The following is an 18,403-nucleotide window of genomic DNA, read 5'->3' on the forward strand; positions in this document are numbered from 1 at the left end:
CTGTTTCGACTAAAGGGTTATTAAAATGAGCTTTATACATCTTTTCAGGCAGCTGGTGAGCGCAAACCAAATATCGGCCACTGGTGGAGATTTAAGGCGGACAACTGATACACTAAAAAGTGCAAATATCGGCCTGTTATATCGGCCAACTGATATATTGGTCGACCTTTAATCTAAAAAACTTTAACTGGACACAACATGACTAAATTAAGCAGACAGAAGCACTGGTTTATCTGGTTTTAACTGTTTTAAATAAACCTTTGATGTGTAAAGTTGCTAGCATTAGCCGGTAAGTTTAGCTTGAGCTGTTAAAAGAGCGATTATTTCTCCATCTCAGCCAAAAACTTAAAAATCCAGTCCATTTACGTGAGATCCATCTTGACAAAAACTTGCAGACACTTAGCAACGCTGTCAATCCAACTTGTTGCTAACGTTCTGTGTTATAAATCCTTCCGTGCCAGACAAATCTGATCATTATTTATGACATAAATCAAGTTTTATCGGAGTTTAGCCTTTAACCTGAAAGTAGTGAGCTCCATTAATGAATCGCTCTATGAATGAGTCCAGTATAGAGAGTAAAAAGTGCAGGCTCATGTAGTGATTTAAGGCAGATCGACGATACACTAAAAAGAGCAAATATTGGCTTGATACATCAGCCAACATATATATCGGTCTGTCTATAATCTTTTCAATGTTATTTCTCTTTAAATTATTTTATCTTCAATTGCATTTTATTTTGCAAGCATCAATATTTACAACATGAAGTTTAGTATTTAGAAGACAGAAAGGATCATTAAATGGATAAACAAAAGTTAGGGAACTGTGGGATGCAAAAGTAAAGATAATAAGGATGATAATAAATATGGAAGAACAAAAAAACCTCCTAATAAACACATACACAAGATAACAGCCGGAGCCAGACCCCACCCCCCAACTGGCTTGTCTCCATAGAGATATTACAAGTCAGATCTGTGGCAACCCTGGTCTAGATGTTAAGTTTGTTTGGCTCGCAATAAAATCTCTTATAACTCAACACAAGGAAATGTAAGAAACTAAACAGTGAAAGTGATTTAACCTATCTATATCCAATATCTGATGCCTTACCCACAAATCTCAGGCAAACCAGCAGCTTGAAAACAGACTGATGATGTAATAAGATAATTAAACACAAGCAGTCTGCGCCAAGAAGAAAAATAGAAGCGATATTGTTCCAAGATGTCAATATCTTTATTTACAAACACGAACCCAGAACCAGCCCCAGAATCACCACCAGTCTCTGCATCTGTTCCTTGTCACTCGCTGCCAGAGCCTCTATGGATTAAACCACTTTTGTCTATTTACAATTTCATCAGTTGCTATGTTTGTATGCAACTTGCAGCTTCGAAAGATCTTGTGAATTCTACTGCCAGCCCTAAATCAAGAGCCAAGATGGATTTAATACACTGAGCAGCCATTGAAAAGGCAGAGTTGAATTTTTGGATTGGGTTCACAGTGGCGCTCCCAGGACTGAGGCGTGATGGCAAAGCTGCAGGATTGGAGACACAATAAACAACTCATTTGGACAGGCGCAGTTATGAAAGACGCTGGTCATGTGGTGTGCGGGGTCGCTGGTTTCAGGGTTCAAACGGACAAGGCTGCTGGATCTCATTTGTGCTTATCCTTAACTGTTGTTATCGTTATAAAACATTAAACTTCCAATATTTTATAGTTTAAAGAATGTTTCAATGGATATATGGTAAATGGTCACGTTTTTATATATAGATGTTTATGTAGAGAGCGGGATTTTAACTGCCAACCTTCAGAACAGCAACAAACACTCTACCAACTGAGCTACTGTGGCCCACTGCTTAGACAGCCTAGGTAAAGGTGCAATATGTAACTTTTCTAATAGAGAGTCCACACCACACTTATTACTTCGCCTGTAATGTGATATTAAACTTGTCTATCTCCATGGGAACAGCTGGGCGACACCATTGTGCTATGTAGCATGTCAGGTCTGTGGAGAGGTGACCCCGCTCTCTATAAGAATGCGAGTTTTTTCAAGTATTTTAGCAGTAAAAACACCTATAACTGAACAAATGCCAGATAGATTTTATATCACACTGTGAAAAGTAAATTCAACAGCTTTGTTCCTGTCTTTGCGTGTCTTCTGCTGTCAGCTTAGTGCTTCTGGCTACATTTTTTTAATCCACCATCCTGACAAAAGTATTTTATATAATGACTACAAAACCATATCAGAAAATGGTTAGTGAACTGTTTGTAATTAAGCAATGAGTATCAAATCGTAAGTTACATATGATTTTAATAGAAAATGACATTAATTACAAATTCCGTTCCTGCTTTTGAGTTGACTAAGCTTCAGAATTTTTGGAAGGCCTTTTATTCTGAAAGACGGGACTTGGGCTGTGTCCGAATGTCCACACTATTCCATACTTAGAGCACTATTTAGGGGTCACACCATCATTAACAAATGGCCAAGGAGTGAAAAAATAGTGCACTTAAAATTTCCCAAAATGCACCTTGAAAAGTAGTGGGTGTCGGTGGGCAATATAGACCACAATTGCGAGAGTCGGAAAAACAACAGCGGACAGAGACTGGTCTTTAACTGGACACAACACGACTGAATGAAGCAGATAGAAGTATTGGTTTATCTGTTGGTCCCTGATTATAAATAAAACACTCGTAAATGAACCGTTGTGTGTGTAAAATTGCTAGCGTTAGCCTCTTAGCTTAGCTCGAGCAGTTAAAAAAGGGATGATTTCCACATCTCAGAAATTCTCACGTAAACAAACTGGATTTACCATAGCCGAAGTTAAATCTGTCAACTGGACAAATCGTTGTAGGAGTGAAGACGTTTCGCTGCTCATCCAAGCCGCCTCTTCAGTTCTGGTCAGATTACTAGTGGACACTGCATTATATCTGTCTGAGGGGAGGAGTTAACGACACAGAAAATGTAAACCGCTATTGTCTTCAGTTTCAGCCTTAACATCACTATTCAAACTTTAATGACTCACGCTGCTGTTCTCTTTGTTTTTGTTTGCTTTGGGTCTAATGGTGCAATTGTAGACTGGCAAGAGATTATGTCTCAGCCCCACATTCCTGCTACACAAACTGAATTTACGTGAGACTTTCTGAGATGTGGAAAATCCATCTTGACAAAAACTTGCAGTCACTTTGCAACACTGTCAATCAAATTTGTTGCTAACATTGTCTGTTATAAATACTTGCATGCCAGTCACTTGTGATTATTATTTATGACGGAATCAAGACTTTTTTTCACCCAGACGCCAGAGTCTTGTGACCCGAAAGTAGTGAGCTCCATAAACGAATCGCTGTGTGAATGAGTCCACTGTAGAGTCCGATAAAGAATGAGGGGTTAGGGGCTAGTGTGGACATTTGGACACAGTCTTAATTTACATTGAAGTGCCATAAATGTAGTTAAATGAGTGAACTGTTTATACATTTATATTTATTTAGAAAGAGGATTTTTATGGTCACGTTGTATATATTTAAACTTGATTTTAAAGTCCTGATTTTGGCTCAGTTTCACATCGATTCACTTATAGACCCATTGTCTCCAGTTAACTCCTACAAGCGTGTATGGATATCTCTTTAGCAGCCATTGATCTGTGTGCCCATGCCATCGACCGCATTCTTTCCTCTCTTTCGGGATCAATGCTGGTCATCCATTCCGGGCTGATCTCAGACAGCCATTCCAGTTATTCCGGGGTCAAATTCCCATGTAAAAGAAGTGTCAGAATTCCCGTTGGCTTTGAGAAAGTATGCAAGTGTGCACGATCGAAGCAGGGAGGGACCGCGCAGGCAGAAAACACGCACAACTGGGGGAGCGGATCATTTGCTGGGAGGCCGCACCCATATGCCCCGCGACACATGTTAGCATATCAAACGTATAGGCGTATGCACTAACAGCCATATGCTGCGTACCACACACCGCTCCCAAAGCCTCACAACAGCTGGTGTCAAGTGTGTAAAAATGTGGGGGAAAGCTGGCACTACAGGGACATGTCTCCAGTTCTGGTTAGCGACAAGCTAATTGTCTTGACCACTAATGGAAAGTAGTTAAAGGATGTTGCTATATTCGCCTTATTCCGGATGTTGCCGTGGGCGCCGACATCGTCATGGGGGTTGTATTATTTTGCATGGGGCTGACGATCTTGACAGCAAATAAGCTTTTTATGAACTACAAAGCTGTTTTAAAGCATCCCAGAGAATCTGTTGTGGTTTGGAGCATTTTACTACTTTCTACATTTTATATACAAACAGAAGACGTCAAATATATAAAATAAGGTATGTGGAATTATGTAACAAGGAAAGAAGGTAAATAACTACTATTTCTTTTATATATATTTACATCTTATATTGAAATCTTCAAAGTTGCCATCCTTTGCTTTGTTGAAAAATATTTAATAGAGTCAATTTCTTCTAAAAAAAAAAAAAAAAAAAAAAATTGAGTGAGGGGGTGTGTCCAACCTTTAGACTGGTTTAGGGATTTCTTTTTAGAACTACTTCCATCCACTTCCAACATTTTAAATTCACCAAATGCCACCTGACAGATGTAAAACTGTGATAAATATTTACCACAGGTACTATCCAACCAAACGTAGTGGTAATTAAACACAAAAACCTGTCGTATGCACTAGATTTTGCCCATAAGAGTGGACTGGATACTGTTCTGTATTTATAAGACTCTAAAGTGCGATGCTCACGCTGAAGAGCATCTGGTGATTTCAAGGTTATCTTTACTAAAGCCACATTTAAAGCATTTTTGCTCAGCACAGCAATGTTCATTTGGTCAAACTTTAAAACTAACTTTCAAAGGCGAAAAATCATTCTCCAAATTCCAAACATTGACTTTTACAACTAAAAAGTTAGAAAACCCGTGTACATTCTTCATCTGGTGGCCGTGCAAGGTTGTGTTCCAGATCAGGCTGGTGACAAACAGCAGTGGTATTTTTAGGAGAGCATGTTTTGTTTTGAGCATGTTTTCTTGAATACACACACACACAGATAGGGGAACATTTAATACAAGATCACCAAGATCATGGCCGTTCCAGATCTGAGATGGAAAAATGGCTTTTGGCTGTTTTTTGCTTCCCAAAAATTGACTATATTTCAAGGACAACCAAAATTGGATACTTAGGTGCCACTAGTGCAATCTAATAATTTAGTGACAAACATTTATACTCAAACCTGCTGCTTTGAATGTTTTAAATAGACTTTATTTATTTGTTGTTTTTTTTGTGTTGTTTTTTTTATTATTCTGTATTTGAACAGGGGACCCATGAAAAGGAGAGTCTCCCTGTATAAATAAAGATAAATTAATAAACCGATTCAACCCAAAGCATACAAATCCTATTCACTACAAATAACCCGTCCACTAACTTGCGACACACCCCGCTAATTAGCCCCGTGTCTCATTTCCCGTACCCCTCCGCTTCCTCCCCCCTCCCTCACATGTGCAGCAGGTGGGCCACACCAAAGCGTCTGGCCTTCACGCACTCCGCCACTCTCTGCTTCCTGTCTTGCTCACGTCCCGCTAATGACCACAGTATGTTAAAACGCCACCTTAAACTAGCGCTATCCCCCTCCCCCGGGCCTCCTAGATTTGACACGCTCAGAGGAAAACAAAGAAAGACCCCCATTGTGTTACTTACAGTATCCAATCAAGACCACCACTCAATTAGCTTCGGATGATATGGAAGAGTCCAAGAAGGATTTGGGCCATTAGAAGTCTACGTTTTGGGGTTTGGAGTCGGAGTTGTGAACCCAGACTCTCATTTGTTCTAATAAGGCATGTAATACAGAAAGCAAAACAAAGAAATCTCTATTGATTTTCTTTCAGTCTCTACATAAAATAATTGAGCTATTTTTGAGTCATGTTCGATATAACACAATTCACAAAGGAAAAAGGCAAGGGTTTTGAAAAGATGGAGAGTGTGTACCCAAGTAAAGCTTTTCTTGTAAATCTGGAAGTATTTAGACTGATCTTATGTAACGATTATGAATTTTACCAGATGTGCTTATATTTGATTGCTGTATTTATCTTAATTTTGCTATACCAAATTCTCACTGGATTCAAAGTATACGCATACACCATAGACTGTTTATATAAATGGACATAGCTAACCCACTAGCCACCACGTTCCAAATAGGAAATGAGTATGGATGCGCTTCCAGCTCCATCGACACTGGCTCCAATTCACTTTCTATTGAAAAACTGTCGCTCCTCTTTCTGTAACTGCTGCTTTCAGGCTCGTCATTTTAGTCTTAAAATGTTCGTATTAACCCGCTCTACATGATCTGATTGAACATTAATAACAGATAAATCAGTCATCTTCTTTCCCTGAGGTCGCTCTGGCTAGTTAGCAACAGGTTTGATTAACAGCGTTGCTAAGTGACCACTCCCTGGCTCTTTGGTTGCTATGATACTCGCAGTCAGACTTCCAAATATGACCGACATAACACTCTTTTTAGTCCACTTCTTTATACAGTCTATGGCATGCACATTGGGTTCCTCAATTTAAAGTTACACAATGTAGCTTCACCTGCACAATTCCATGGAAATAGAAAGTTAATACTTAAGAACATTCTCCAAACTGGCTTTTATTTGAGTCTTTATGGATAAAAGTTCCACAAGGGGCTTTAAGTGCTAGAGTGATATCTATGGCATTGCATGATCTTTGTATGAAGGTGTTTCAAAAGCTACTAACTACTCTTGAGGGAAAATCTCCAAGGTAACGATCACTTTGGCAGATCCACACTCCAAAACTGCAACAATAAAACGTCTACCTCAAAGCCTCTTCTCATTTTTGTATGAATTAATCCCTTTAGATTCTACAAACTTTCAACCAAAACAGCTCAGCGGGGCTCTAAAAAGTTCAGTTTGCATCCGCTGGGCCCTAAAACGTTTGATTTTAGTAGGATGGCGTGCGCTCTGGGTGATATGAATTCTCAGCTGGCGGCAGGAGAAGAGAAGGCTTCATAAAGGGGAGTCAACTTCAATCAGGCGAGGTAATGAGCGCTGCCATGATGAAGTTTGTGTAATCTGGTTCAAGCACACTCGCTCATTTAATTAAACCAATCCTACAGAGGTGGAGGCACTGGATTGACAAAGGAAACAGCTCACGCATCAAGGAATTGAGTCAAGAAGAGTCGTGTGGAGATGGGTAAAGTTTGACTTTTCACAAAGTTTTGACATTCTGCTATCTGATTGGTGGGAACAAAGAGGCGTGCAACTACTTTTATTAAATGAGACCTCGCCCTACATTCACTCGAAGTTGTATTTGGAGTGATCTGGAGCGACAATCTTTAAATCGTTTATTTTCAAGACGCCATATTGCCGATCAATCCCCGTTTTTACCCCTACTGCCATATGCCTTTTTAAAAAATTTTTATTTTATTATTCTTTTATTAAGTAATTTTAGATGGATATTGCAAATTATAGCATAATGATCCATGGGTGTCATAGATTGTAACTATGTAGCAGAGTCCAATATGTCTTCTTTAACAATTATTATTTATATTTGTATGATATTAAGCTCAGGGTATATTTTTATTGTCCATGCAAGGAAATTTGTCCTGTGCGTTTGCCCCATCCTTCAATGCCACTGGGACAACCTGTAAGGAGCGGTGGGGCCCATCTCTGCATCTTGGGCTAAGTCAGGACTGCCTTAGCTGTTTAATACACTTTTTCCAGGTTTCTGACAATAACTTTAAGGTAAAAATACTGTATTTTATTATATCTTCCAGGAAGAAGATGGTAGACATAACAGCTTGTTCTAATACTAAAAATAAGTGTGGTCTCAACATATTCAAGATACAATCTATAGATAAACTGCTGAAATCAAGAAGTTTTGTAAAAACTGTGGTGCCCTAGAAACACTGACAGCTTCCATTTTCGCCTGTTCCTGTATAAAATAGTCCAACGTCTAAGGAGCAGCAATTTGAGAAAGTTATGAACCAAAAGGTGAAACTGTGTACTTTTTCCAGCTAGGCGTGGGTGGAGTAAATAAAATGATTCTCCAAATTATAAACTGTTGATTTTGCAGGGTCAGAATGTTCAAATCAATTGAAATCAATTGTATCTACTAATTCTGTTTAAATCGCTAAATATTTAGGCTAAATGCAGAGGTGGGTAGTACAGTGGTCGATGAAGTACTTAAGTTTTAAGTGAGTGCTACTTAAGTAAAAGTACATATGCAGAAGTAAAAAGTTAGTCAAGTAAAAGTAAAAGTATCACATGAACAAATCTACTTGAGTAAAAGTATTTACGTATCTGTATAAAAATGTAATTTAAGAGTAAAAAAGTAAAAGTGTTTCACAGAAGTGTTGCTCATTTAAATGCAATTATGTTGATTCAAAAAGAGACAATTGTTATGAATCAGTGTCTTCATTTTTCTTGTTTTCTTGTTCAAAGCCGAAGCTTGAACTTGAAAACTTTAGTCAGGATGTTTCCACGAATATGATAAAAATAAACCCTCAAATCATATGAAAAGTACTTTTTACCTGCTCTCAAATGTAGTAAAAGTAGAAAGTATTAACTGTGACATTTACTTAAGTAAAGTACAGATAGCTAAAAATTCTACTTAAGTGCAGTACTTTATTACTTTTACTTTGTTACCTTCCGCAACTAATGGTAACTTTTTTTTTGTTTTCATAAAATTGTACTTCTGAGTAGTTTTCAGACATCATACTTTTACTCTTACTTGAGTAACTTATTACTTGAGTAAACAATTTGTATATACTCTTTCACAATGAGTCAGTCTATAAGTGACAAAATCTGTTTGCTGAGTATATGAAATAATTTGAACATGTTTCTTGTTGAAGTCTATTTTTTCAAAAACACCAGAAACCAAATGAAAATCAGATGTCAGGCTGGGATGGTTACAGTTAAGAAACTTTTTGGATCACTACTTTGTTCTTCTAAGTGAGTGAGTTATTTTGAAGTAATGGGAGTTAGTGAGCAGAATTTTGGCTACTCTACCCAGCTCTGCCTAAATATATTCATTTTATAACGTTGTCCTACCTGGCTGCGATGTACAGAGTCTTGTTCATGATCATGATGAGCTGGATATCCAGTTTGTGCCTCTGTGTGTTGTTCCTGCCAGGTTTATGTCCCACAAAGGCTGGGTACTGCTTCGTATCTGCAAAAAGCAAATAGACACAGTTCAATCTACAGGTAATAAGCACTGTGAGATCCGAAATAACCTCTCGAATTATAACTTCACCAACTCGGCTTTGCAGTTGTCCTTGGGGTTTCGGGCACACTGTCTCGGATGGTTGGGAAAAGCGTGCAGCCATTGTTACTTCAACCCTAGTTTAGCCATAAATTGTAGACCAAAATGGGCTCAAGTGTACCGTGCAATTGTTCTATTGTTGGTGGCTTACGATGAAAGCTCTTGGGTTAGAGGGACTACGTAGGACCAGACAAACAAGGCCAAAGGAAGAGAATGAGGTAGGAAAGGAAAAAAAAAAGAAAAAATCAAGGATGAAACTGCAGAGACAATGAACAGATCTTTGGTTGAATTTAAACGATCTCAAAAAGCCCAACGGAAAAATACGAGATTAGCCTTTGATGTTGGCGTAAGTCGTTCGTTTTAGTGGCCGCTGTGTCCTTCGCTGCCAAATTACGAGATGCAATTTAAGGAAGAGGCTTTGGGGCAAAGGGGGGGTGGAGGAAGGGATGGAGAAAAAGAGGATTTGGGGGACTGAAAACAGGGGTGAGGAGAGTTCACGGAGGAGCCGAGTGGGACTAGTAATGAGAGAGGGGGGTGGATGCTGGCAAGGAAGAGTATGGAAAACGATAGGGATTAAATTAATGATGCTTTCAAGTGTTGCTCGGAAAATAGCACTCTGAACAATTTTTGAGTTGTTCTTCAATGTTCTTTCTGTTGTAATATTTCTGTTTTAAAGGAAGCTTAAGGATTGCGACACCAGCATTTAAATATCCTATATTACAGAAAATTTACTCTTGTGAGCTTTAAACACCACCTTAAAAACATATCCGGAGTTGTGTTTTGTTTTATTCATACATGTTTGAGTAATCCTTTATTATTAGTCTACATCTCCAAAGTTCAAAATGCTCCGTTCCACTTTGTGATGTCATGAAGCGGTAGTTTTAACAGCTATCTTATGCTTTTTGTTTAGTAGAAATGGACGATTCCAGGGCTAAACTAATCCAAATTATTCAAGTGAAGGTGTATGGAGTTTAAAAACACAGTGGAGCACTTCCTGTATTACCACATGACATTACAAGGTGGAGGAGAGTGTTTTCTGTTTGAGAGAAGAACTCAGCGTAGTCTGGGCCCTTTAAGTGTCAGTAAAAGTTACCAAAAATGGATAATACCATCTTAAATCCATACAATGTTGTCTTAACGTTCACAAAAATTGAGTTGGAATTGTTCAAAAATATCTCATTGGTTCTCAAAATGCTCACACCAAGTTCCAACTAAGAAAAGATTTGGTTTTCCCAGTACCACCAGATCGAAACCGGTTCTTAAATAGGACTAGACCTTAGCTGCAGCAGTTCTGACCAAGGACTAGTCCAAAGGGGGACAAAAATGTGAATAAAATAGTCTAAATTAGGCAAACGCTACAACCGCCGTGGACCTTGTGTACCACCAGAAGGCTTTGGCATGCAATTAGGAAAAGTCTGTGGAAAAGTCGGTTTATAAATATTGCAAAGTTTTCTGAAATGCTTTAGGGGACAACAACACTGGAATACATGTAGACTTTTATAACTCTTAAAGGGCCCATATCGTGCTATTTTCTGATCTATGTGATAATGATGTTTCCTCATCAAAAATAAAGCTGGTTTAACACACAAAACCTGCAAATTTAGACTGAATTCTTCTCTCAAACAGAAACACCTTCACAAAATCTATAACATGCAATTTTCATGTAAAGACAATGTATTATGGGCCCACCAGGATTATTCCAGAGCCCAGGATTGTGTACTTTAATTCTATGTATGTGACTGTGACAATGTTTTATTTATTTTTCTGTGTGTGTCTGAATAAACAAACTACTACACTCCTGACTAGATGACATCACAAGGTGGAACAGAGCATTTTGAGCTTTGGAGATGTAGACAGACTAATAATGCAGGATTACTCAAACATGTCTAATACAACTCAAGGTATATTTTTGAGGCAGTAAGAACATTCTAACACGGCCTAAAGCTCACAAGAGTCCATTTTGCGAATATAGGACCTTTAAAAATATACACAGTGGATATTATGATGTATAGGTGAGGTGTAGTGTTTTTCCTCACAGTTGCCGTGGGAGATGCTGATGGGCTCGGAGTCCTCAGGGAAGCCTGCCCCGACCAGCTGCAGCAGGCTCAGGACGAGGGCGAGCTCGGGTCTCATGGTCGCACCACTCTGCTGCGGTCCACTGCCTCACGCCTCAGTCTGAAAGGAGAGGGAGAAGGAGAGGGAGAAGGAGGTTAGAGCCGACCGCGAATCGCCAACACATAAATACTGTAAAGCATTGATTTTCGAACAGTGCACAGAGAACATTGATGTGCTTTGAGGTATTGTCAGGTGTGCCTGGAGAAACACATTCAAACGTGGATTTCATTCTGAAGTGTCCCGAGCAAACATCTGATCCAAAAAGCATTGACAAACTTAAGGAACCATGCACAGTGACAGGAACAATATTTCCTACATTAGGCTGTATATTTTCTTTCTAAAAGGTGTGATATGAGAATGTTTAATATGCACTGTGCCAAAACTGTGACTGTGTTTGCTATGACTCAGAAAAAAAGGTTGAAAAACACTGCTGCAAATCCAGATTGTAACTGAAAGTGATGGATTTACAACATTTACTGTATTGAGAAATGATTTTGAATATATTTTACATTGTTTCACCCCAAAACATTCTTGTGTGTTTTAAAACTGCATGGTAACATCTGCATAAAAGAAAGAATATTGATTCCAAAACTGCACAGCTTTCCTCTGGGGGCTTCAGTTTTCTCTACAACTAAAAACAGTTACAGCAGGGTCATCCGCCTTCAGGGCCAGGACCTTCTAAAAGAGATTTGGAACTTCTCCCTCTTGCTTTAACCAGAATAAAATAAAACGCATGAACCCAGTCTAGTCAGATAAACTCTAAACTACAGACTGAATAAAAAAGTGGACTGAGGGATTATGACGTCACCGATAGCGTTTGGCTTTGGTTAAATGAAACTCATCGAAGGCAGCAGATATAAGGGTGAATTTGGAGATGAGTTCCTTGTTTCGAATTCCAACCTCGAGTATCGTAGCAACCAAAGAGCCAATCTGGAGCGAGGCCGTTGAAGGTAACGCTCCCCCCTGAACCAGCGGTGTGGGCGCTTTGCAACGCTGTCAATCAAACCTATTGCTAACGCTAAAGGCCGCAACCTCGGGGAAAGAAGGCACCTGGTTTGTCTGTTATTAATGTTCCTATCTTGAGTCGACGGAGCAGGAAGCACGCCCATGCTCACTTTCTATTTGGAACGCAGCAGCTAGCGGGTTAGGTATGTCCATTTATATAAACAAGCTATGCTCTAAATCAGGGGTCTCAAACTCAGCATCAGGTATTCCACAATAAAAGCTTTGTTAAAATCTTCTCAAACGTCATCGCTGCTTTCAACATACATGAGGAAATATGCCAATGCTTGTGGATTTTACAGATATACATCATTAATTGTTGAATCTTTTGCGAGGGGAGTACGCATGACGTGTGTTTGGGGTTTATCGATTTTAAACTTTTATATTGACCTGCAGGCTACAAAATATCGCTTCACGGGCCGCAATTGGTCCCCGGGCCGCGAGTTTGAGACTCCTGCACTAAACCAAGATTAATATTCAGAAGTCAGCGGTAACTGAGGTGAAGTAAAGTGGACAGAAGAATGAATGCTTGCTCTACACAACAGCTAAAAAAAACACACCCAGAGAGGTCAACAAGTCAAGATGCTAATTATGCTATCGTAGCATTTATCAGATTTATTTTCCCCTCAAAAAAGCATGGAAACTAAGTCAGTTATGCCCACCTGAAGGAGCTGTTTGGACATTTTCCACGGCCCGCTGGCATCTGACACACATCTATTTATAAATGCATTTTTGATGACTCAAGAGGTCCGTGTAGCCAGCACAACAGAAGTAATTGGATTATGGAGGTAATATGCGTCACAGATCAATACTCTGTCTGTCACAGCTCCAGTGCACAGGGATTTAGACTGGAGACTTATCCACGCCACTGGACACTACGAGACAGGTCATCTCCATGATTCAGTCCAAATTTGGGGAAACAAACCCAGATCCGTCTGTGCTCCACGTGCGTAAATGCTCCAGGGATGACTTTGCTGAACAGCAGAGCAATGCAATGTAATATCTACATCTTTCTTCTTCTACAGTTTGAAAAGTAAAACATACTACTGGGAGGTTTGTACTTCAAAGAGAGCGGGGGAAAGGGGGATATCTTGTAGTCTGTGCGGACATGGTTTTGAAAGTACGGGTTTCGATTCGCCTTTTTATTTAAAGTTTGGTTAAGAGGTAAAAGAATGTCCTCAAATGCTTGAACAACCTTGTTAAACTTTCAAACTACAGTTATACATTTCAGCTTCTTTAGTCTGGAGAAACAAAGTACGTTACTTAAAGGTGCAATATGCAACTTTTCTGGTGGAGGGTTTGTCACCTGCTTGCTTGTATCCATGGAGATCTTGTCAGTTTGTCTGGAATATTCTATAGTATTGTATTTTTCCAATTACAGTTTTAAGGCTAAACTGAAAACATGCTTTATTGTGAGCGGGGTCCCCTCTCCACAAACATGGCTTGTCACTTGGCCTGGTAGACAAGTTTAATGTCATACTTTGGAACTTTTCAGGCAAGGGAAAAACAGCTCCATGGAGACAAGCTGGTTGTGAACCATCAACCAGAAAAGTTTCATTTTAGTCATATTATGATGCACCAAAACATTTTTAACTTGAGTTCAGGAGTTAATTCTAGGGATGCACCAATACGATACTGGTAAACCGATACTGGAAAATGAGCTGGATCGGATATCAAATTCCTGGTTGGACATATACATTGAAAAACCTCTCGTATTTGAATTTCTCTTTACACAAAGCTGTTCTGTAGTTACTTACGGTTTAATAACAGCTACATCTGGATCAGTTTTGTCTTATTTTATCTTTATTTTAAGGAAGTAAATGCTGTTATGTCTCTGCACTGGTATCGACAAATCCATACTATCAAAACCAAAAAAAGCTGGATCGGTTTATCCCTTGTTGATTCTCTATCTCATCAACGTCCCCAAAGCGACTTCCACTTGTTGCATTATCGAGCGCACTTCCTGCTTTATTTAACAGTTCTTATTAGCATATGCAAAATGGACGTCCTCTTAACGGGCCCATCTCCTAATGCAGTATACACAAGGACACAGGAACACGATTTATAGCAGATGCTGGGAACAGTCTAACATCTTCACTGCGTATACTAACTTTCTCAGCGCTAACAAATCACTCCCATAAATCACTCCGACAATTATTGCCCGTGTAATCTAATCAGGAATACGGCTTTTCATTTGCATAAAACACCTTTCTATTTTTGATACAGATGCATTGGGAAAATTGAATTCAGCTGCATTTGCTATAAAACTTGTTTATCCCACGTTGCTGTACGTTCAAGTCAGCGCTGAAGGAAGATCGCCAAAGTAGTTTTTGTACTTCTTTGTCCCGGTTCATGTCCTCTCTTTGAGTGTGTGTCTCTGTGTGTGTGTATCGCATTCTCTCTCTCTGCCTTCTTCTCTCTCTGTCTCTCTCATTCTCTCTCTCTGTGCCTCCCTCTCATTCTCTCACTCTGCCTTCTTCTCTTTCTCTCTCTGTTTCTCTCTCATTCTCCCTCTCTTTCTCTCTCTCTCTCTACATGTCTCTGCCTCCCTCTTGTTTGCTCTCTTTCTCCTTCTGTGTGCCTCTCTCTGTGTCTCTCTCTGCGTGCCTCTCTCTTTCTCTCTGTCTCCCCCTCTCTCTCTCTGTCTCTCTCATTCTCTCTCTGTGCCTCCCTCTCTTTCTCTCTCTGTGCCTCCCTCTCTTTCTCTCTCTCTACATGTCTCTCTGTCTGCCTCCCTCTTGTTTGCTCTCTCTTTCTCCTTCTGTGTGCCTCTCTCTGTGTCTCTCTCTGTGTGCCTCTCTTTCTCTCTGTCTCCCTCTTTCTCTCTGTCTCCTTTTGTGTGCCTCTCTCTCTGTGTTTCTCTCTATTTCTCCCTCTCCCTCTGTCTCTCTCTCTTTCCCCCTCTCTTTCTGTCTCCCTCTTTCTCTCTATGTCTCTCTCTGTGTCTTTCTATCTTCCCCTCTCCAGTTCTCTCTCCTCTCTCTCTCTCTAGTTCCCTCTCCTCTCTCTAGTTCTCTCTCCCTCTCTCGCTCTCCCTCTGTCTCTTCCTCCCTCCCCGTCTCTCTCTTTCTCTCTCTCCATGCTCCCGTGAATCTCATTGTGAAGAGGAATGAAAACACCATTCACAGAGAGAACACTGAGGAGAATACCAATACTACAGCCTGGATACGACCTTGATCTGACGATGCCCCCCGCACCACCACCACCACCGCCACCCCACCCCACCCTCCACCCGCCCCCGTCCACAGTTGGCCCACCCCTCTCGCGCTAACGCTGTTTTGTTGCACTCTATACTGTATGAAAAAAGAAAAAGAAACGCTTAAATGGATTTTCTTCAACCCTCACCTCTCCTGAGCGAAGGGCGACGTGCAGAGTGCAACGCAACTTTGTGCCTCTGTGAAAGCCAACGAGCAAAGTCAAAATAACATGTACGATTGCAGACACGGGTTACAGAATGATGGCAAATTAAGATCATCGCTATAGCAACTGATCATTAAAACCAAAGTATTATATCTTTTGAGTTGTGAAAAGCCATCAAAATGTCACAGAGCTCGACGCTGGAACCTATGAATAGCTCTGAACAATCACACGCTGCTGCTCTTTCTGTAAGTTACATAACCTCAACTTTATACGTCTTGTAGCGTTCGTCTTAAAATCTCTGCATTTCGGTAGTTTTATATTTAGTGCTTTATGATATTTAGAGGTGGAACGTAACAAAGTAAAAGTAGAAAAAGTAGTAGTAGTATTTGAGATCAGGTATCTGTGCTTTCTAATCCACTATATTTTTGAACTGGACTGAAAAGTAAAAGTATTTTTTTTATAACTGACCTGCCGAAAAGGTTGATTAATTGATTTATTTTTGTTATGCAAGTGAAACACCTAGGAAAAAATCAGTTAAATCGTGTCATTCAGCACAAATCTTTATCAAAATCACTACATTTGAAGATTAATAAGACCTCAAAATCTGCATGAATACTTGTACTTTTTACTCTTTAAAGACAGGTACTTTAATACTTTACTGAAGTAGGTTCTTTCATGTGATACTTTTAATTGAGTGTTTTTCTGCTTCTGTATCTGTACTTTTACTTAAGTAACAAAACTTGGTACTTTTTTTTACTGTTATAACAACATTTTGACACAATTTTCTACACTGTATTTTTTTTGGTAATTTTTGAAAGATTAAAACTCTCTCTGTTTCTCTCTCCCTCTCTCTCTCTGTGTGTGTCTCTCTCTCTCTCTGTGTCTCTCCCCCCTTCTCTCCAGTTCTCCCTTTCTCTCTGTCTCCCTCTCTCTGTGTCTCTCTCTCTCTGTGCATCTCTCCCTCTCTGTTTCTCTCTCCCCCACTCTCCCTCTTTATGTGTATGTGTCTCTCTCTGTCTCCCTTTCTCTCTCTCTGTTTCTCTCTTCCTCTTTGTCTCTCTCTCTCTGTGTGTGTCTCTCTCTCTGTCTCCCTCCCTCTCTCTCTTTCCCTCTCTCTCTCCGTTTCTCTTCCTCTCTCTCTGTCTCTCTCTTTCTCTCTGATGATATTTCAATTTTACAATACAAACTCTTTTAAAACTAATATATACTATACTATTACAACAACATTTGACACGATCTTCTACACTGTATTTTTTTTTTCCGTAATATTTGAAATACTAAACCATTAACAAACTCATCTAAAAACCCCTCACACATTTTCCTAATACATTTTTCCAGCGGGCTCCTGGGTTAAACCGACACTTTTCCCTCAGTACTGTGTGAATCTGGATGAATCTGGACATTACAGAGATGATTTGAGCGTCTGAACCTTGACCACAAGTCGTGTAGTAAATGACTGATTGATGAGCAGGAAGTAGCATGTAGCAGAAGGTTAGCCCCTGGGGAACATGGCGGCTAATGATAAATGTGGACTGTGGGCAGAGGGAGCCGACGCCAAATGGAAGCGTAATTGTGTTTTCTGATTGGACCTGATTATGTCCCTATCACATGACCACGGCAAAGGGCAGCGGCTACGTGTTTTATACTGTAGGCGAGCTCTTTTGTTGCTTGTGCTGATATAAATGTCTTTAAAATTACACATTAAATTTGACTTTTTTATCCTTAAAGGGCTCATATTATTCTATTTTCTGATCTGTGTTATGATGTTTCCTCATCACAAACATATCTGGAGTTGTGTTTTGTTTCATTCACACATGTTTAACACACAAACCCTGCATATTTAGGCTGAGTTCTTCTCTCAAACAGAAAACACTCTGTTCCACCTTGTGATGTCATCATGTGGTAATACAGGAAGTGCTCCATACACCTTCACTAGAATCATTTGGATGATTTCAGCCCATGAATTGCCAATTTTTACTGAACAAAAGGTAAAAAGGAGCTCTTAACTTGAAAACTACCACTTCATGACATCACAAAGTAGAACAGAGCGTTTCGAGCTTTAGAGATGTAGAAAAGTCAATTCTGCGTAATATAGGACCTTTAAAGCAGCCCTAGCCCAGACAAGGTTTTTATCGATTAAACCCAAAATTTGACAATCTTTGGTCTCCGTGGTACTTCTGTGAAATAAAAATGCTAAACTGAATCTAAATTTGGTTGCTTAAGGCCTTAATATGTAACTTTTTAGCCAATAATAGACCTTTTTTTTGCTGTTTTTCATTCTGGTTGTGTTTATCCCATTGAAAAACCTCCACTGACATGTTGTTCCTTTAGCTATAATCTTCCACAGTTCGGCATAAAACATACCTATCTCCAAGAAGAATGTTCCAAAGTATGACTTTAACTTTCTATTTTGCGAAAATACAGTACAATTCTAAACAGCCGACTGAGCATTTCCATACTGCGCTATATCGACTATAGTTTTCACGGGCTTTATATTCACTTGCAACAGAAATCCAAACTTGCAATGAATTTTCGTAACACAAAAACACATAGCAGTCATATTCCAAGGACAACAACACCACAATCCACCCACCTCCGAGCGCACACAGGTGGGATAGTGTGGATTTCCTCTCATAAACCCGGATACACCCACCACAAGAGAGAAAAAA

The 18,403-nt window shown here is 39.6% G+C and overlaps 1 protein-coding gene across 2 annotated transcripts in view; it reads right to left on the reverse strand.

The window, feature by feature from the left end:
* Nucleotides 1-18,403, reverse strand: part of sema6a (sema domain, transmembrane domain (TM), and cytoplasmic domain, (semaphorin) 6A) — a 218,581-nt gene that overhangs the window by 124,486 nt on the left and 75,692 nt on the right. For both annotated transcript variants that reach the window (XM_033972311.2, XM_033972312.2), the window contains exons 2-3: nt 11,294-11,432; nt 9,047-9,164 (exon numbers count right to left, since the gene is read on the reverse strand). In XM_033972311.2, coding sequence (XP_033828202.1) covers nt 9,047-9,164; nt 11,294-11,390 — 215 coding nt within the window. In that variant the 5' untranslated portion in view covers nt 11,391-11,432. The remainder of the gene's footprint in view (nt 1-9,046; nt 9,165-11,293; nt 11,433-18,403) is intronic.

The sequence above is a fragment of the Periophthalmus magnuspinnatus genome, chromosome 9 (genome assembly GCF_009829125.3).
Source record: "Periophthalmus magnuspinnatus isolate fPerMag1 chromosome 9, fPerMag1.2.pri, whole genome shotgun sequence".
In the NCBI taxonomy this organism is placed as follows: domain Eukaryota; kingdom Metazoa; phylum Chordata; class Actinopteri; order Gobiiformes; family Gobiidae; genus Periophthalmus; species Periophthalmus magnuspinnatus.